Source organism: Parus major, unplaced genomic scaffold (assembly GCF_001522545.3).
Source record: "Parus major isolate Abel unplaced genomic scaffold, Parus_major1.1 Scaffold258, whole genome shotgun sequence".
Lineage (NCBI taxonomy): Eukaryota > Metazoa > Chordata > Aves > Passeriformes > Paridae > Parus > Parus major.
Window position 1 is genome coordinate 293,974 of NW_015379266.1, and position 19,691 is coordinate 313,664.

Below are 19,691 nucleotides of genomic sequence, written 5' to 3' on the forward strand. Positions count from 1 at the left end.
TTTTTCATTTGAGTTTGAAGATCGATGGTGACAGGATAGATGTGCACTAATGTCTTTACAAACAGGGGGTTTGAAATGCCTCTGCCAGCCTCAAGGCCCGAGTTCATCACAGAGCCCAGACAGTGACTCCTGAACCTCAGGGCAATAGGACAAGTGGCTCCTCACAAAGCCTATCACAGAGTTCAGAGAACCTGAACTTCAGAGCTGGGGGTAAAATGCCAGGTCCAAAGGGGGATGTGTGCCAGGGTTACCATCCTGGTACCTCAGCTGCCGGGGAAAGGAAGAGCACAACACACCCTGGAGTTCAGGATGAAAGGAGGCTGCGCCCTCCAAAACCCCCAGAGAGAAACTCCACGGGGCTGCACCCAGAGCACTCTCTCCCTTTATTTGAATAAAGGTGCAGCACTCCTCTGTCTCCTTGCTGGACACTGGCTTTTCATAGCGTGATTTTTCCTCACAATGGGCAATTCCAGCAAGTTCATGGGTGCTCTTGGGTACAAAGTGCTGTACAGTGATGCACAGGGAGATGTTGAACAACGTATTAAAAATAAAAAATGGGGGTGAGGAGAAGCACTGCAAGGGAAAACAACAAACAAATCAAGAAAAGAACCATTTGCCAGAGGGACTCTGTCCCTGAGAGGAGGGACAGGAGCAGCATGGAAAGGTCTGGAGAACTAAGCAGAAATCTCTCTTTCTCCTAAGAAATTTTGCAAGGCACATTAATTTCATGATTTTTTTAAAGAAGAGCTTTTTGTTGTTGCGTGCACACGAGGTGGAATTACCAATAAACCATTTTTTACATTGTTTATTGCAGATGGAGCCTGAGTTGAATCTGAGCACAGGGGACTCCCTGTGAGTGGCCAGTGCCAAGGTCTGTGATGCAGTCTGGGCTTCAGTCACACCCTCCATCGGATAAAGGTCAGGGAAATGCCTTTGGTGTCCATTGCAGATGCTGCCAGAAAAGGTGTATAAATGGAATTTCCAATGGTTTTGATGGTGACGGTGATTGCTAGGGAAAAAAACTATAAAGTTCCAAATTATCTTCTACTCCAAACAACACAGTTAAGTGTGCACAAAAATAATTCTTTTTTCCTCTATTAACCTCAGTATGGGCTGTTGTATAAGGTGAACCTCGAGACCAAGGTAACACCCTCTAAAAAGCAGATTGAAACCCTTTCAGAGTGCGTGGAACCTGCAGCTTGAGCAAAGCAAAGGTTAGCAACCCCCTTATCTTCTGCAAAGATAACTTGCCTTGCCTTGGACTTTAAATGACAGAGCTCTGCAGGTCTGTTAATGAGAAATCCCAGGGCAGATAATGGGGAAAATGATGATTTTGTTTATGCAATGGCACATCTTCACTCATTTTTGCATAACCCCAGGCAGCTGGTCTGTAAGCTGTGGGTCTCTTTCTCAGAGTGATTTTCTGTTAAATGCTTGGTGCCTGGTTAATCTCTTGTGTCAAATCCTGATGGCTTATTGGGATAAATTAATTACACTGGAATGTCCTTCGTACTTGTTTTCATACAAGTTTTAATAAATAGCTATGCTGGGGAGTACACAATAACCTCTGCTTTCTATTTTTAATTTTTTCCCCAAGATGGGACTTGAACATTTGTCAGCAGTGCAGAACTGCACCCTCTCTCCTCTCTCTAGAAAGTTTCAGGGTCTTGGTGTCTCAGCTTGCTTCACCAGGTGTGTGGTGTGTTCAGGAATTGTCACCTCCCAGCAGCTTTTTAAAGCAAGCTTTGCAGAGCTTGGTGGTGCCAGTTCTGCTGTGGTGTTTGCCTCCTGCTGGTGCTGGTGATTTGGGTTATTGCAGCATTGCAGGAGGGACCGGGGTTGGTTCCCTGCGAAGGAAACATCTGTGGGTGTTGCAGGTTTGGCTGTGCACAGTAGCAATTAAAAAGTCTCTTGGAGCTGGAATTAGTCCTTGGTGCTCAGAGTTTGTCCAGCCTCAGAGCAGCAGTGGGTGCCTGTGTTCAGGTGTTACTGTGAATCAAACAGATACACTTGGTATTTACAATGGGTGTGTGGTGTGGTGGTGATGAGGGGCTGGGGCACGGCAGCACTCCATGGTGCAGGTGACAGGATGGTGACTCCTGGCACCTCCAGAACGGGGTCCCCAAGGATTTCCCACGTCTCAGGGACAGCTGGAGTCGGTGGTGGCTCTGCTGTGTGGAGATCTCGGGTATGACACGTTCTGCTGTCCTGGCTCGTGTGGGAGCCTTTTGGGTTTTTATCTGCAGCCATACTGGAACCGCTCTGATCTGAACCTTTTGGGGAGGGACCTGAGTCACCCCGAGTTAGGCACAGGCTGGCAGGTTCCAGTGGGAATGTTTCCAGGCTCACAGTGCAGGGAAGATGTGCAGGGACAGGAGCTGGGTTTCATTACCTCAATGCTCTCGAGTTCAGATACCTGAACTCCTGGGCTCACCTTCTCTGGGGCATCCCAGGAGCTGGGCTTTACCTTTCTTAGGGTGCATGTGACAGCCAGTGGTGTTTCTGAACAAATGACTAAGGGAAATCATCCCCTTCAAGATATCATTTTTGGTGTTCAATTACCATAAAGTAGTCATTCAGGGAAGTACCTGAAGTCCTGTGTGAGACAGCTCTATAGATTGATCAGCTTTAAGCATGTCATTTACATGGCAATCTCCCTGAAGCTCAGTAGTGTTTGGAGTGAAGGTTATTTCCTTGGCCCTTTTGTGCTGATTCATGCTGTTTTAGCTGCTGATTGCTTCTCCTCTCCAAATGTCATAAAGATTACCTGGAAGGTTGGAGCTGTTCAGGAGACCCTTCTATCTGCCTGTCCAAGCACTTGTTCCCAGTAACATCTCATATCTGCTGTGAGTAATCAGTGACCCAGCTCATGGGTTGGAAGCAACCCCAGTTTCTGATTTCCTGGTTTCCCTGCAGCACTCTGGTTCCAGGGAATGAGTTGCTGAATCCATTTTTCATGAAGGCCCATACCCTGTGAAAGCCCTTGGCCAGGATCCCTGAGGGGAGAGCACAAAGGCAATAATATCCTGCTGTGGGAGGCAGAGGGAATGTGAGGGATATGAGCCCCTGCTCCATCCCAGGCTGGCTCTGTCTGTGCTCCCGTTTTGGCTCTGACTCTCCATTACTGCTGAGGAGAGCAGAGCGGGACAGCTGAGGATGGCAGCATCATTACTGAGGGAAAATAGAATTGGGGTGCTCATGTATCTGCCAGCAGGTCTCTGTGGGACACCCAGCCCAGAGCAGCTCTGGGAGTTTGTATTCAGCCCTCCTGCCAGCAGGTTTTGTTTTGCAGTGCCAGATGCTCCAGCAATCCCTAGCAAAGAAATGAATCTTACGTGTCAGAGGATCAGGCTCTGCATTTAAATACTTTTAAAATGCCAGGTTAAATCAGTGAAATATCTTGCTGTAGCTTTTTTGTCCTAATTGAACTCCAGAGACCTACAGCAGTTCAGAAGGGTCTCTCTGGGTTACTTTCTGTACTATTTGAGTTTGCTTTATGTTTCTGCTGTTGTGCTCTGAAAGAACAGTGTGTGGCCAGGTTTGAGCAGCTGTTGAGCTTGGCAGTGCCAGGGTGGGTGAGGTAGTGCAGATTACGGTGCCAAGGACAGGAACCTGCAGGTGTGAGCTGTGCATGGGTGTGGTGGCCAGCAGGTGTGTGATGGTGAGGCTTGTGCTTCACATCTGAGGTCTTCATAGCCATAATAAACACAAAATAACAGCTTTAGGGGCATTTTAATCCTTCTACCATTAACTTCCAGGGCACTTGGAGTGATGATCTGATTTGCAAGAAGTCACCCCAGGTTCTCCCAGCACTGTCATGTGCAGTGACTCTCCAGAGAGGAGTTTAGAGTAAGATTGCTTTGGGTTGCTGTTTACTGCCTTGAAACAAATGCAGTAAGTGGAGTTTTTACAAGGTTTAATTTATTCCAAATTATCTGGTGCTCGCCCTGAGGCAGAAGTAGACACCAAACCTGAGTGGAATTTGCCCTTTAAGTAAATAAACTGGATCAGGTATACCTAAACCTGAGATTAATACTATTTTGATCTCCTTTACCTCCCCATATATCCATAGCACTGTTGAATCAGCAGGATTTCCTGAGCTAGAAGGCAGAGCTGGGAGCTGGGCATTGCTCCCCACCCACCCAGGCAGTGTGAGCTGACACTTCCTCTAGGCTGAGGTGGTCAGTGTGAGGTTTTCTGTTCTGAAGCTGACCTGAAACAGTGTGAAAGCCCCTGCTGTCAAGGCAGGAACTAGCAAATGAGGGCCCTGCAGCCAAGAGCCATCTTTTTAAAGTATTCTCTGAGTAACAACAACTGTGTTGTTCCATCTCCATGAGCTGTTTCCACAGTCCTCAGAATGGTGACTGCATCAAAACACCAGTAGTGGCCTCCTCTGTTCTTGCCATGTTTGTTCCCCTTTAGTTTCTGCTGGGTGCTGCTGGGTGCCGGCTCTGCTGGCTGGGTGCTGCCCTCTGTTCCCCGCTGCCTCAGGCCCAGCTGGCATCTCTGCAGCTCCTGGCATCTCCCCTTTCACACACCTTCCTCTCAACCTGCGCCAGTCCCAGCCAGCCCTCTGCTTCCAGACCAGGTGTCATGAAACCTAACTCGAAACCAATTTGTCAGCCTGTCACGGGAGGGTTCCTGTGCCCTGGGTCCCGCAGCAGCTCCTGTCCCTCCCAGCTGCGGGAGCTTTTCCTCAGGCTCCGGGCACGGCTCCATTGCCTCCTGCAGCATGCTAATGCTGTGCCCGCAGCACAGAGCAGTTTGTGCTGCCTGCAGGGGAACTCTTAATGACATCTCCTCTCTTAACGAGGTTTTCCAGTCGGCAGTTCAGTTCTCTGAGGAGGGAAAGTGACTGCAGCTAATTTAACCTTACCCCAGATCACTTTGCTGGCGTCTGTTCCCAGTGAGCATCACCCCTGGCGGCACTGCAGGAATTGCTGTGGAGCCACACATCTGTCATGGAAAACAAAAGCAGCACGGTTTTAACATCTCATCTGACCCTTCTCATTACTAATTCGTTCATTAATCATTAAGCAGTTAATCAGTAAAGTTTAATAGACTAACAGCTGAATCTCTGTGTGCCAGGAATACGAGCTTGTTTCGGTTGCTGTGGAGTCAAAGATCTGGTGGCATTTTGTGTTCTAGGCACAGTGTGTGGGAGGAACTTGTTCCCCACAGCACAAGGGGCGTTAGCAGGACAGAAAGAACAAAAGCACAAAAAAGAAATAAATCAAAATATCACAGTGAGGTATTCAGGGGCCTGAGTTGGAGCTTGAGGTGCATTCCCTAACTGCAAGGCTTTTTAGGAAAACATGGTCTGTAACAGGTTCTACACCTGTTAGGGACCAGCTGTTGTGCTCCTGGGTAATTCCATCAGGGAGAAGCCTCCAACAGCTTGGGTGGGAGAAGTGGTGTGGGTTCCTGCACACTTGTCCTGGTGGATTTGTTGTGGCTGTGGCTCGGCAGCGTGGCGTGCCTTGGGCTCTCTGCCAGCAGCCTGCCACCGGAGCAGCACGGGCCGTGCTCATGGAATATTTACCTCACTCTCACCGCAGGTATTAGGGAGGGGAGGTGATTCAGCTCGGCAGAAAGCAGAAGCTGAGGGGGTGTCAGCAGGTTTGGTGCCCACCCTGCTGGTTGCTGGGTTTGTTAGCAAAGGCCATGGTGGTGAGGCAGGACAAGCTGCTGTGTAGTTCAGGGTTAGGCTCCCCCGCAGCGATGGCTGGAGATTCCAGACTCCAGGCACATGGGCACGGCCACAGCTCAGCTGGAGACCATCCCTCCTCTGCTACAGCTCAGGCCTGAGGCAGAATGTGTCCCGTGGTGTGCTGGGGTGTTTGCACCAACAAGTGGGATCCTGCAGTGACAAACACTGCTGCTCAGCCCGCGGAAGAGAGAGGACAAGGCTGCTTTGGGCAGGCCAGGATGGAGGATCAGCTGTGTGACCTGAGCCCTGGATGCTCTTGATGCTCGGTTCCGTGTCCCACTGTGGCCAAGCAGGGCTCCAGCTCCTGTGGCTCCTCACGGTGGGAGACGTGTCCGTGCGCTCCCCGGCTCCTCCGTCCTGCGTCAGAGCACACGGTGCTGCACTGTGTAATTAATCACAGTAGCACAACAGTAATGAGGGGCTGGCTGGGGCAACAACTGTCCCCTGACTCTGCCCAGTGCTGGAAAACAGCCCGTGCCCTGGGCTGTGCTGGGGAAACTGGTTTCAGATGTGGGGTTTGGTGAGCGGCACCAGCAGAGGAAAATTAGAGATGTGGTTTGTGGCACTTGTTATGTGAGCTCTTTTCCCTAACTTGTCCCAAACTCTGGCAGGCTGCTAGCAGCATGATCTCAGAAAGGGATTCAGAGACCACCTTTGAGGAGGATTCCCAGCCCAACGATGAGGTGGTGCCCTACAGTGACGATGAAACAGAGGACGAGTTGGACGCTCGGCAGCCTGGGGCTGAGCTGGGACCGAAGCAAGCCAGCAGGGAGGCTGAGGAGATCCGAAATCCTGGGAAAAAAGGTAACAACATCCTGAACTGGATTTGGGCAGTACACGATGCTGGATGCAGAGGCTGAGCCTCAGGGACCAATTGGACCTGTGTGTTTGTTTGTCAGGTATGGTTTGGGATGGCTTATCTGACTCTGGAGGAGTAACTGATGGTAGCTCAGTTTAACAAATGTCAGAATGAAACTCAGCTTCATTCCAGCCTGCAGTTCTGTGCCACTGCTCCTTGCGTAAAGATAATGAGCTGCGTGGTGACCTCCTCTTTATTAAGGCAGGCCCTGGATGTGCGTGGCCTGTGCTCTGGGAACTGTTCAGACAGACCTTCAGCTGCTCGTTTTCCCAGTCCTCTGGGCTCCAGCATAACCATTTTGCTGTGCTCAGTCAGTGTTTTGCCTGGATTTCTGCTTGTGCAGAGCAGATTTCCAGCTCACTGCTCATTTTGCAGCCTCCTGAGTTTCCTGAAAGGTAAAAGGTGAGTGGGAGGAGCTCCAAGGAGCCGGCAGGTACAGCTTGTGGCTGCTGCCGTAGGAACAATGGGAGGAGCCTTTCTGGCATCCCTGTTCTGAACCTCTGCCCAAAAAAACATCTGGAGCTCCCCTAAATTCCCTTTTCTCATGCTGCAACACGAGGATTTTCAATGTAACCAGAGCCTGTGTCATTTATACAGATTTTTTCCTCTTCGTGTGGGAACAGTTGATCGGCTCTCATTTCATAACCACCTGTTGTTATGTTTTCATTTTACCAGCACCTGTCACATGTTTAGCTTAAGACTTTTTTAATGATGACATCCTTTCAAGTTGATGAATTACCAAAGCAGCTTGCCAAAACATTACGTGTTAGCACCACTGTTTAAAGTGATTTTGAGGAGCTTGCTTCCTGCAGGTTTTACCTCAGACCTCATTTGCCAGTTTCCGTCAGTTTTATCAGCACAGCAATGTTTTTGGAATGTGTAAAGGAAACGTTTATGTACTTTATGTTTTCCTTTATGCCCTGTCATTTTGACAAAATTTAGTAACTTTCTCGATTTATGGGTATAATCTTTCAGTGATTCTTTGAAACAAATATTTCTCTATTATCTTCTGGGCTTGTAAGCAAGCCTCTGGAAATGAAAGTTGTGTAGTCACAGGAAAAGTCCAGATATGTCAGTCTGGAATTTCCTCTGTGGTGGATGAGGAGGATAAAAAAAGTCTTTGGATTTGGGTTTTGAGGTGTGAGTCACGGCCGTGGCACTCCTCTGCCGCCGGGAGTTTCACCCCGTCCATGGGTGAAGAGGATCTGGTGAAACCGGGAAGAGCATCCAGCAGGGACAGTCACTCCGGCTGGAGGAGAGGGGATGCTTGGCCGCTGAGTCAGGAAAGCTGCATTTCAAAATCTGCCTGCCTCACCCTCCCCAGGAAGGCAGAGCTGCCGGGAACCGCCTTCCAAAGCTGGGGAAGGAGTTCCTGGGATGGGAAACCTCGAGGTTTCCCGAGTGTGTGCCTGGGGGTGCCGGGCTGCCGGGAATGGGAGCGAAAGCGGTGAAAGAGCAGGCACAGACAATTATTTGATGGATGCAGCTCCTGTTCCTGAGTGTTCTCACAATCAAACAAAAGCGGTGGCTGAAGAAATAAAAGGAGCACTTCAGATTTGTACTTTTTTATGGGTGTGAACAAATACTTGCCTTCAAAAGATGAGCTGACCTCTTCCAACAAGACAGACAGCCGGGTTGGAGCGCTCAGCGTTTCATGGGCCTCACAGAAGTGAACTAAAAGAGGGGAGAGAAGGGAATTTAACATGAATAAACGTTACCCTGCAGCTTTCCCACAGAACTTTCAAATGTTAAGCAACGCTTCTTCCTCTGAATGTACTTGAATTGCTGGGAAAGACAAGCAGCCTGGAAACGCCTTGAAAAGGTTTTTTTAAGGATATGTACTATAAAGCAGGCACCAGCCGAGCTTCACTGAAAGTACCTTTAAAATACGGGTTTGAGAGAAAACCTGAAAGTGGCAGATTTGTTTCCTCATGTTTATAACGCTTTTCCACCCCTTTTATCCCTTGCAGACTGCAGCTGGCAAGTTAAAGCAAACGATCAGCGCTTCTATGAGCAGCCGGGCTTCAAGAGAACAATCTTCCTGTGCTTCAAAAAAAGCAAATATGCGGTAAGCTGTTTTATCCCAATGAGGTGCTAACTGTCGGGTGAATGCTTCCTTAATCCCTGAAGATCTTTGGGATGGTGAGTGGTGTAAAAGCCACCGTTCACAATTCCTCAGTGCTTCCAGCAGAGGCGGGGGAGGGATAACTGGGCTGGGGTTTTGGGATGGAAAATTAAAGTATCAAGAGACGTGTTTAAAGTGAGGTGGAGAATTAGGAGCTTAAAAACACGCACTGTGCATTTGTGCTGGAAGGAGAGGCTCTGCTGTGTGACTGATGTTTGCATTTCTCCCACAGGGAAACGCAATTAAGACGTACAAGTACAACCCCATCACTTTTTTACCTCTGAATCTGTTTGAACAGTTCAAGAGAGCAGCCAACTTTTACTTCCTTGTTCTTCTCATATTGCAGGTAAGCGAGATGGAGAATACTCGCTGGGAAGGGAATCTGAGCTCAATAATATTTATGACACAATTCAGTGCTGTCCTGTCAGGGAATTGAGGGGCTGAGACCAAACCCATCACAGCAGAAACTGCAATAAATGTGGATGAGCTATAGCAGAGCTCTGGGATGAGCTAGTTGCACAGAATTAGAATGAACTCGTTGCAGAGCTCATGAATTTCATGAGGAAAAGATGTCTCTTGAGTCCATCTCATAAATCAGAAGCACCAACAGTGTATGAGCCAGTGAAGGGGAAGCTGATTCCTAAGCAGTGTAACAGCCAAACTCTTCCCACAGAGTTTTGTTCATTTTCACAACCTGAATTAAAATTCTCTCTGGTGTGGAGTGTTTTTCTCTAGCCAGGTGACTATGAAATATCTCTGATTTAAATGTGATTGATGATCCTGAACTGAACTGATTTTATTGGTCTCTTGTAGTCGATTCCTCAAATAACGACGCTGTCGTGGTACACAACGCTGGTGCCCTTGCTCTTGGTGCTGGGAATAACTGCAGTCAAAGACCTGGTGGATGACATTGTAAGAATCACGTTCTGTTCACTGAAAAGCAAAACCCACCCAGTGTAGCTCATTTCTCCTGTTGTGACAGAGCAGGGAGCTCATTCTTTGCTCCGCTTTCAGGCTCGTCACAGGATGGACAGTGAGGTTAATAACAGGACGTGTGATGTCATCAAGGATGGAAGGTTGGTGTGGTCCCCTCTGAGCTCTGTGAGTGATGAGTGTTGCCCTGTTGCTAAGCTTTGCCCCAGATCTGAAGCTGTAGGTGATAGGAAAGGTTCAGCTCTGGTCTCCACTGCCTGCCTGAAAACCTCATTGAAGCTGGAAGAGAATTGCTCAAAGGAGTAATTTAAAATTAATTCACTGGGGCTAAATCTGTGCTAAGAGCAACAGATCTCTTGTCTCCTCTTTGGAGAGAAGGACAGGAATTCCTAACTCAGTGAAGTGGGAAGAGAAGAGCTGGACTGACTTCTCAGCTGTTGACCCTCAATGAAATTGCAGTTTCTGAAAAGCAAATCCACAATGCACCAAGAGCTCATTTTTATTCTAAGCAAAGTTCAGTCCTAGAAGATTTATAGAGTGCATCATGTTCTAGATTAAAGAATAATAATTATTAAACTATCTTGATATTAGGTTCAAAGCCACTAAATGGAAAGATATTAAAGTTGGTGATATCATTCGTCTGAAGAAAAATGCTTTTGTTCCTGTAAGTGCTTCAGATACATTTGTTTTATGTTTCTAGAGAGCTCTGGAGGAGTCTTGGCCTGGCTTTATTTGATGTCTGATTATTTATTCCCTAGGCTGATATTTTGCTGCTGTCCAGCTCAGAACCAAACAGCCTGTGCTACGTGGAGACGGCTGAACTGGATGGGTAAGGCTCTGCTTAGGGAAGTCTTGCAGTTCATTTGGGCTGAGTAGGAAAAGAGCAAGGATTGTGTTCGTGCTTGTTAAGGCTCACATGGGCAAATGTATCCAGCTGCTGATTCCCACAATTGAAGAGGCACTCAAAACTGTCCACTGCAGTGCTACACACACATCAAAACTGTTGGAGGATGTGACATGGGAAGAAAGGAAAAGGATATGGACTTGTTTTTTACTTTAGTATAGGTTGCCCAGAGAAGTAGTGCTACCTTAATTTAATTGTGCTTAAACTTCTCTCCTGTATCCGTGGCTTTAATAAAATCACCTTTTAATCCTTTCTTCTTAGAGAGACCAACTTGAAATTCAAAATGGCCCTAGAGGTGACACACAGGCACCTTCAGGAAGAAAGTGCCCTGGCAGACTTTGATGGTGGGTACAGCTCTAACCTAATGCTGTTAGAACGTAGCTCAAATTGGTTTTGCAAGTCAATAAATGTAAAGTAAATCTACTTCCATGGTGGGTACAAATCAGTGCATTTGGATTCAATTTGTACATTAAACACATTCTCCTCCAAATTTTCTAGGTCTGGTTGAATGTGAAGAACCCAATAACCGACTGGATAAGTTTACAGGAACATTATCCTGGAGAAACTCAAATTATTCCCTGGATGCTGATAAGGTTTTGTTGCGTGGCTGTAAGATCAGGAATACAGACTTCTGCCATGGAATGGTCATATTTGCAGGTCAGTAATATTTCCCCACTAAGAGCACACCTGTAGAGTGAAAAAGGATCTTCATCCTACAGATACCAACTGTATTTCATATCCCACTTCGGTAAAACTGTAATACCGACGTGTGTTTGCTTATCCTATCTTTCCTTTTTAAAATTTTTTACTCTTTATTTTTAGGTGCTGACACAAAAATAATGAAAAATAGTGGAAAGACAAGATTCAAAAGGACAAAAATCGACTCCCTCATGAACTACATGGTTTATACTGTAAGCCTTTTTGTTTAAAATTCAGATTTTAAGTGAATAGTGAATGCAAAGTTAGGCAGCTTCTTCCTGTGTGTGTGTAATAAATATATTTTGACTTTTTTCTGGCCTGCTGAGCTGGGATGGAGTAGGAGGAAGTGTGAAAAGTGCCTTTGTGGGAAATATTTGCTCCATTTCTCCTCACAAATACCCGTCACATTCTGTTTGGAACACGGGGATTTGGGATTCAAGCGGAGCAAGTGTTTCTGAAGAGTGAGAAGCCTGTGTGTGCCCTGCAGATCATCGTGGTCCTCATCCTGCTGTCGGCTGGGCTGGCCATCGGGCACACCTACTGGGAGCAGCAGATCGGCAACTCCTCCTGGTACCTGTACGACGCGCAGGACTTCAGCCCTGCCTACCGGGGCTTCCTCAACTTCTGGGGGTACATCATTGTCCTCAACACCATGGTGCCCATCTCCCTCTACGTCAGGTAGGAAATCCCTCAGGAGGTGTCGCCGCGCCGACACGCGAGCTGCGGCCGCGAGTGAGAACGTTCCCTCTCTTTCATTCAGCGTGGAAGTGATCCGCTTTGGCCAAAGCTATTTCATCAACTGGGACCTGCAGATGTACTACCCCGAGAAGGACACGGCTGCCAAGGCCAGGACCACCACGCTCAACGAGCAGCTGGGGCAAATCCAGTACATCTTCTCGGACAAGACTGGAACCCTTACGCAGAACATCATGACCTTCAAAAAGTGTTGCATAAATGGACAAAGATACGGTGAGTTGTGCAAAGCCTGTGCGAGGAGGAGGAGGAGGAGGAAGAATTGTTGGAAATCAGGTACATACGAGTTCTCTTAGTTCCAGCTGAACTTCCACAATTCAGACCTGGCATTGGGTAAAGCATTGGGTTGAATTGTTGAGGTTTTTTCCACACTTACAGAGTGGAAATTAAGGAACTTTATCAGGAACTTCTCAGCTTTCAGGAAAACTGAAAATTGGCAATTTGCACAATTTTTTGTACAAATTTACTTTCACTAGGAAGGCTTTGGGGCCAAAGTCAAGGAACAGACAAGAGCAGCAATTTGTCCCTTTCCTTCGCTTGCAGTGCTAGGGCAGTTCATGTTGTAGATGTGCTTTACTCTGCTGTGCCTGCTCCCCTGACTGGGGTGCTTCCCTTGCAGGAGACAGCCGGGATGCAGCAGGACAGCTCCAGAGCCACCCACAGGTAGGTTGAGCCCAGCTGGGTCCCGGCCCCTGGAACGGGAACGCTCCCTCGGCAGAGCACGGAGAGGTGATGTGGGCACAAAGCAACGGCGCCTGTGCTAACTCAGACTCTCTTCCCCTGGGTTCTGAGCAGCAAGTCGATTTCAGCTGGAATACGTACGCTGATGGAAAGTTCTTATTCTATGATCAATATCTGATAGAGCAAATAAAGTCTGGAAAGGAGCCAGAAATCCAGAAGTTCTTTTTTCTGCTCGCTATTTGTCACACAGTCATGGCTGACACTTCTGATGGTGAGTGTGGCTTTTGGTTGGTTTGTTTTCCTTGTGTAGCAGAAAACAATAATTCAAATTCAGCTCTACAAGGGAGAGGTTTGCACCTAATGCTGATACATTAAGGAAGGAGTGTTAGGTGGCCCTTTTAAATTAAACAAAACTAAATGGAGGGGTGATCAGCCGTTGAATTTGTGAATCACTGGTCAGAAGTTTTGATTAAAACATGGAATAGTAATATTGCTTCACTCCCATCTTTGTGAAATCTCCATGGAATCAACAGTGTCCTGTCCTTTCTTGTTCCTAATGTTTTTGGGGTTGTTTCCACTCACTGTATTGGTGTCTCTGGCCAAGGATTTGTCTTTTGGAGGTTTTTTTGGGAAGTGGTTCAATGACCAGATTGAGAAATTAGGATATTGAGGTAGAAGACATGATTCAGTTTGGGAGGTAGGTGTGAGGGCCGGGTGGGTTCACGGTCACTGCTGTGTGTGTGTGCTGCAGCTGTGCCCAGCTGGATCCCCAGCATTTCCTGCCTGCAATCCCACAGGTCAGCTCCATTACCAGGCAGCGTCCCCGGACGAGGGGGCCCTGGTGACGGCCGCCCGGAACTTCGGCTACGTTTTCCTCTCCCGAACACAGAACACCATCACCATCAGTGAGATGGGGGTCCAGAGGACCTACGATGTCCTGGCCATCCTGGATTTCAACAGCGACAGGAAGAGGATGTCTGTCATCGGTAAGCTGATGGCTGCCAGCGCACACGGAGAATTTCAGGGGTGAAAAGGGGTGTGCAAAGGAAGCTGGCGTCGAGAATTAACAGCTGTGTGACAGCCCTGGGGCACCTCTGAGTCCAATGAAGAAGGAATGCTGTCCTGTGCTTTGGGACTTGGCAGTAGGCTGAAAAACCCAATCTGAAATGATTCCTTTATCTGAGAGTGCCACCTGTGCTGTTTGTCCCCGCAGTAAGAGAGACCGATGGCAATATCAGGCTGTACTGCAAAGGGGCCGATACGGTGATTTACGAGCGGCTGCACCCCAGGAATCTAAAGAGAGAAGCCACAGAAGAGGCACTCGATGTATGTTTTTATTTTGTATGCTCTTTTCTTAAAAAAAAATTGTTTATTTCTGACAATAATGTTATTAATTTCCTTTTCCTAAGCTATTAAGACAAATGGAAACCTGCAATTAGTTCTGAAAGTTGGATTTGTTTTGTTGAACTTGTCAGATGCTTATGTTCTTACCCTCATGTCTGGATTGCAAATGAAGAGATTCCTTTTGTGGATATGTGTGGTTTTAATTATTTTTAAGGTCTTTGCAAATGAAACTCTCAGGACACTCTGCCTGTGCTACAGAGACATAAGCCAGGATGAATTTGAAGTGTGGAATAAAAAGTTTGTGGAGGCCAGTTTAGCTACAAGTCACCGGGATGAAGCTCTGGACAAAGTGTATGAAGAAATAGAAAAAAACCTGATTGTAAGGAGCTGTGCATTTTTAGTACATTTCAATTGTGTTATTAAAAGAAAGTTTCAATGTTTCAATGCTACTGACCACCTGTGTTTCAAATCCCTTCCAGCTGCTTGGTGCAACAGCTATTGAAGACAAACTGCAGGATGGAGTTCCAGAAACTATCTCCAGACTCTCCAAAGCAGACATTAAAATCTGGGTGCTTACTGGTGACAAAAAAGGTGGGGTTGCTTACACCAAAGAGCTGAAAACAGGAGGGTTTTATCCTGTGCATCTGTACTGTGGCATTGAAAGGCAATTCTCATACTGAAACATAAATCAGAAATTACCTAAGAGCACTTGAGCTGCTTCTGGCTGCTCCTAACAATTACTTGTGACAGAACTTTCAGTAAATACTTTCCTCTCTTAATTTTTTTGGTAGAAACTGCTGAAAATATTGGATTTTCCTGTGAACTCTTAACAGAGGAAACGGCCATCTGCTATGGAGAAGATACCAGGCAAGTGAAAACACTGAGGAGTTCATTTTCAGGATTTGCAGTCTGATCCTGACCTTGGCTTTTCTGTAACAGTTTCTCTGTCTCTTTCCAGTGCTCTCCTTCAAACGAGGCTGGAAAACCAGAGGAACAGGGCTGGATCCAGTCCACATTCCTCCCTCAGGATGAACGAGCCCTTCTTCCAGGGCAGCAGAGACCGGGCTCTAATCATCACTGGCTCCTGGCTGGTACGTACCAAGGCTGTTCCCCCGAGTGTCTGGGGTTTGGGGCACCACCAGGCTACAGTGTCTCTCACTGAGGACTCCGTTCCTTTTCTGCACGAGCAGTTCATTAAAATGCCAGAAATGGACACTGGGAGCATAATGACCTCAGGTGTGATGTTAGATTGTGCCTGGAGCGGGACTGGAAACGGTGCAGAAGGGAACTTAGTAAGTTTTACTTTTTTCACAGAATGAAATCCTGCTGGAGAAGAAAAAGAAAAAAAAGAAACTTAAGCTGAAATTCCCCAGAACAGCAGAAGAGAAGAAGAAACAAACAGAAAAAAGGAGAAGGGCAGAGGCCTACAAGGAGCAGCAGCAGAAGAACTTTGTTGATCTGGCCTGTGAGTGCAGGGCTGTGATCTGCTGCCGCGTGACGCCCAAGCAGAAGGCCATGGTGGTGGATTTGGTGAAGAAGTACAAGAAGGCCATCACCCTGGCCATCGGAGATGGGGCCAATGATGTGAACATGATCAAAAGTAAGGCAGCTGTCAAGCTCTCTTGCTAGGACAGATCTCCTCTGGCCTGCTCCTGCAGTCTCTCCACTGTCCCTCTCTGTCAGAAGACTCTTCCATCTGCTTTGCTGCCGTGGGGCTTTTACCTTCTGTGCCTGTTTCCCTTTCTGAGGAAGCACTTTAGGAAATGGTTAGTGGTTTTTTCCTGATCTATTTTATTTTTTTATTCTGTATGCATCCCCTGAGCAGGGACTTGAATCCCATCTGTTCTCACGCTGTGTGTTACTGAAGTGTAACATAAAGACCAAAGCAGCAGCTTGGCTGCCCCTTGCCTGGTGGCATTAGCCATCCCAGATTGTACCTGCTACTCTGTGAACAGCTTCTCAAGAGACCCCAGTGAGAAACAAACCTCTAGGATAGGGTTTATGTCCCGAGGGTGTTGTGTTTGTAAACTGCCTGGCCAGTTTGTTCTGGACTTTACTCCCTCTGTCCCATCGCTTGGTTCTCTTTGGTGAATTTCCCGGTGCATTCTGACAGAACAAGCACTGAGAGAGAATCCAGGTGACAGTAGAAATGTGTCCTCGGTCCTGCTCCTGTCCCTTTGTCCAACCTGGTGTGTGGTGTTTGTCTCCTTCACCCAGCTGCCCACATTGGAGTTGGGATCAGTGGCCAGGAGGGGATGCAGGCTGTCATGTCCAGTGACTACTCCTTCGGACAGTTCCGCTACCTCCAGCGGCTGCTGCTGGTGCACGGGCGCTGGTCGTACATCAGGATGTGCAAGTTTCTGAGATACTTCTTCTACAAAAACTTCGCCTTCACTCTGGTCCACATCTGGTACTCGTTCTTCAATGGCTTCTCTGCCCAGGTAGGAAGGTCTGCTCGTGTGGGATAACAACAAGAGGATGCTTATGTCACTGTGGAACAGCAAAGAGTTAACCTGGGAAGTGCCAGGAATGTGAGGCTGTCACCAGTGGTCTCTGCAGGAGGATGTGATGGGTGCTGAGCGAGTTAGTTATGAGCAGTCAGGTATGATTGCAGAACACTGAAGTCAGGATCATTGTTGTACAGGAAGGAAGATTTGCAAGGAGTGGGGCAGCTCAACACAGACTAAAGAGTTTCAGCAGAGCCTTGAGCCATGGTGCTGCTGCCTCTGGGTGAACTTAAACTCAGAGCCCATGTGAACTTTCTCAGGAAGTGGAGGGGAAGGATGTAATAAAATGAAATCCCTAGATCCTGTGATTCCCCCTCTGTTGCAGACAGCCTACGAGGACTGGTTCATCACGCTGTACAACGTGCTGTATTCCAGTCTCCCGGTCCTGCTCGTCGGCTTGCTCGACCAGGTATGTCTGTGTTGTTAGAGCAGATGAATCCAAAGGCATCTGCCACCAGGTCTTTAGGTTACACTGGTTGCCATGAAACAAGAGGGGTTTGCTTTTGTGGCTTTTAAGAATGTCTTCCTTTTGCACTGCTCGGTGCAAATCATTGCTGTTGGAAGGAGAAAGAGATCTGCCGTTCCCTTTGGGACACGGTATAGTTCAGCTTCTCACTCTTCAGAGCTCACTCTGAGAACAATTCACAACAACTTTCTTTTCCTTTTTCCTCTTTATTAAGGATGTGAGCGACAAACTGAGCCTTCGATTCCCCAGGCTTTATATTTTGGGTCAGAGAGATTTACTTTTCAACTACAAGAAGTTCTTTTTAAGTCTGCTCCATGGAGCTGTGACTTCACTGATCATCTTCTTCATCCCGTACGGAGCCTACCTTAAATCTATGGGACAGGATGGAGAAGCCCCTGCAGATTATCAGTCCTTTGCTGTCACAGCAGCATCCTCTCTGATATTTGTTGTCAATTTTCAGGCAAGTAAGCTTGGTTTCCTGAGCTCTGGTGCTCTGAGAACACTTTCTGTTCACTGCTCTAAAATTTCTACACTAAAAATGTAACAACATGCAAAAAGTTGTCATTATTTGGAATTAGTAAACTCATTTGGCACTTTTGTTTGCTTTTAGATTGGCCTGGATACGTGTTACTGGACTTTTGTTAATGCTTTCTCAGTATTTGGGAGTATTGCACTTTACTTTGGGATCACATTTGACTTACACAGTGCTGGAATCCACGTTCTCTTCCCTTCTGGCTTTCAGTTCACAGGTCAGTCCTTGTGGTTGGTGCTTCTCAGTCCTGTTTTATGTATCTTTGCCATAATTACCTTTTGCTCTTTTTATTCCCAGGAACTGCTCCGAATGCTCTGCGACAGCCCTACCTTTGGCTTACCATGATTTTATCCATTGCTATTTGCTTACTGCCTGTCGTGGCACAGCGCTTCTTATCCATGACAATCTGGCCTTCGGAGAGCGACAAAGTGTGTGAAATCTGTGTTATGTGGGTGCCTATGGCAGGAGCGTGTTTACAGGGGCTGCTGTCACTGCTGAGCTGTGGTGTCCCTGAGTGGAAGGTTTCCCTGTCCATGGCAGGGGTGGGATGAGATGGGCTTTTCCATTCCAAGCCGTTCTGGGATTTTGTGCTAATGTTAGAGACAAGTAAGTGATGGTGCCCTCGGGAGAGCCGCACAAGCCTGGCTTGGGTCCTGGGGGAGGAGGACTGGCTGCAGGGCTGGCCAGAGGCAGCAGCTCAGGGAGGGCTGTTTCCTCTTGTGCCTGGCTGAGATCTGGTGATGCCACCGACACCTCGTGAGGCTGCTGGGGGCCCCGGTTTGGGCTTAATTTAGGTTCGGCCGGAGTGCCAGGGTTCACGTTAAGAGTTATGGGGATTGGTTTGGCTGCTCCTGCTCTGCCTTGAGCCAGCTATGAAAAGAGTTCAGGCTGTGCCGATGTGCTAACGCACGACCCACCGCGTGTTTGCGTGCAGATCCAGAGGAACCGTCGGAAGTACCTGCTGGAGGAGCAGCAGTGGAAGCGGCGGCAGAGCGCGTTCCGCCGCGGGGTCTCGGCTCGCCGCTCCGCCTACGCCTTCTCCCACCAGCGCGGCTACGCCGACCTGATCGCGTCGGGGCGCAGCATCCGCAAGCGGCGCGCCCCGCTGGACGCCGTGCTGGCCGGCCCCGCCACCGGCCCCGGGGACACGGGGGACACCGGCCCGTGATGGGCTGTGCTCACTGCTGGCCACGAGCTGCCGCTGGCAGCGACCCCACCCAACCGCTCCGGACAAACAGAGAGCCTTTCTTAACTACGTGGTATAAGGATGTGAAGATTTTTATGTCTTATCACAAAGGTTTCTGGGTTTGGACTCCTGGGAACGCAGAAAGACCGAGAGCTCTCCGTGGAGCTACTGATCCTTGTGTGACCGCTCTGTGTGAAGGATACACGTGCTGGGAACAAAATCCCAGCAATGTTGGTTTTTAGTGATGCCTGGAATTGCAGACTTTTCACTGTTTAATACTGTGTTGGTACACAGCTGTATCTACATTTCATATTTGTCATTGAAAGCGATTTTGCCTGTGTGCTCCATTTCATGACCTGCTCACACACGATGGCACATGGGGTGCTCGGACTGGGGAGGGCCCTGGATGCTCCCATGGGAGCTGCCACAGCTGAGCTGGGATGTCTTTGCTGATAAAGTCCAGCCAGCGTCAGATTGGATTAGGAATCAGGATATATCTCAGCTCTGGAAGCTGCCCAAGAGCAGGCACAAGCTGTTCATTTCAGTTCTGGACACAATGATGGATAACTAGAAATCAGCCACTCTCATTGAAATGTATTTCACTTGCTGGTGCCTCAGTTCTTACAGTGTAAAAAGTGTTTTTATGAGTCTCTTTACTTTTGCACATTCTTGGAGGTGTTTGAATGTTTCACTTTTATCTACTTCCCCCTCCCGAACTAAAGTTAATTATTGAAATTGTTTTATAATAAAAATTATCACCGACAGCTCTCATTCAATGAAATGTACATTTCAAAAGTGTGATGCAAATAAATATCCGAAAGTCTAGTTCCTTGCAATGAGTCCTGGCATTAGACTCGACCACACTGGAGTGTCAGCACCTCCCGGGGACAACCGGGAAGGGAAGAGGGAAGAGGGAAGAGGGAAGAGGGAAGAGGGAAGAGGGAAGAGGGAAGAGGGAAGAGGGAAGAGGGAAGAGGGAAGAGGGAAGAGGG

General features: G+C 47.9%; 1 protein-coding gene across 3 annotated transcripts in view; it reads left to right on the forward strand.

The window, feature by feature from the left end:
* The window catches only part of ATP8B1 (ATPase phospholipid transporting 8B1), a 21,490-nt gene extending 1,966 nt beyond the window's left edge, over positions 1-19,524 (forward strand). For 2 of the 3 annotated variants that reach the window (XM_015615786.3, XM_033511483.1), the window contains exons 2-29: positions 815-918; positions 6,322-6,514; positions 8,540-8,637; positions 8,927-9,040; positions 9,508-9,606; positions 9,709-9,770; positions 10,219-10,291; positions 10,386-10,456; positions 10,793-10,875; positions 11,030-11,188; positions 11,354-11,442; positions 11,718-11,908; positions 11,991-12,199; positions 12,603-12,646; positions 12,779-12,935; positions 13,462-13,650; positions 13,878-13,990; positions 14,223-14,387; positions 14,488-14,599; positions 14,800-14,875; positions 14,967-15,099; positions 15,323-15,608; positions 16,226-16,449; positions 16,841-16,924; positions 17,196-17,441; positions 17,592-17,730; positions 17,811-17,941; positions 18,448-19,524. In XM_015615786.3, coding sequence (XP_015471272.1) covers positions 6,334-6,514; positions 8,540-8,637; positions 8,927-9,040; positions 9,508-9,606; positions 9,709-9,770; positions 10,219-10,291; positions 10,386-10,456; positions 10,793-10,875; positions 11,030-11,188; positions 11,354-11,442; positions 11,718-11,908; positions 11,991-12,199; positions 12,603-12,646; positions 12,779-12,935; positions 13,462-13,650; positions 13,878-13,990; positions 14,223-14,387; positions 14,488-14,599; positions 14,800-14,875; positions 14,967-15,099; positions 15,323-15,608; positions 16,226-16,449; positions 16,841-16,924; positions 17,196-17,441; positions 17,592-17,730; positions 17,811-17,941; positions 18,448-18,681 — 3,762 coding nt within the window. In that variant the 5' untranslated portion in view covers positions 815-918; positions 6,322-6,333 and the 3' untranslated portion in view covers positions 18,682-19,524. The remainder of the gene's footprint in view (positions 1-814; positions 919-6,321; positions 6,515-8,539; positions 8,638-8,926; positions 9,041-9,507; positions 9,607-9,708; positions 9,771-10,218; positions 10,292-10,385; positions 10,457-10,792; positions 10,876-11,029; positions 11,189-11,353; positions 11,443-11,717; positions 11,909-11,990; positions 12,200-12,602; positions 12,647-12,778; positions 12,936-13,461; positions 13,651-13,877; positions 13,991-14,222; positions 14,388-14,487; positions 14,600-14,799; positions 14,876-14,966; positions 15,100-15,322; positions 15,609-16,225; positions 16,450-16,840; positions 16,925-17,195; positions 17,442-17,591; positions 17,731-17,810; positions 17,942-18,447) is intronic. The other variant, XM_033511484.1, reaches the window with a different exon arrangement.
* Positions 19,525-19,691: the final 167 nt, after the last annotated feature.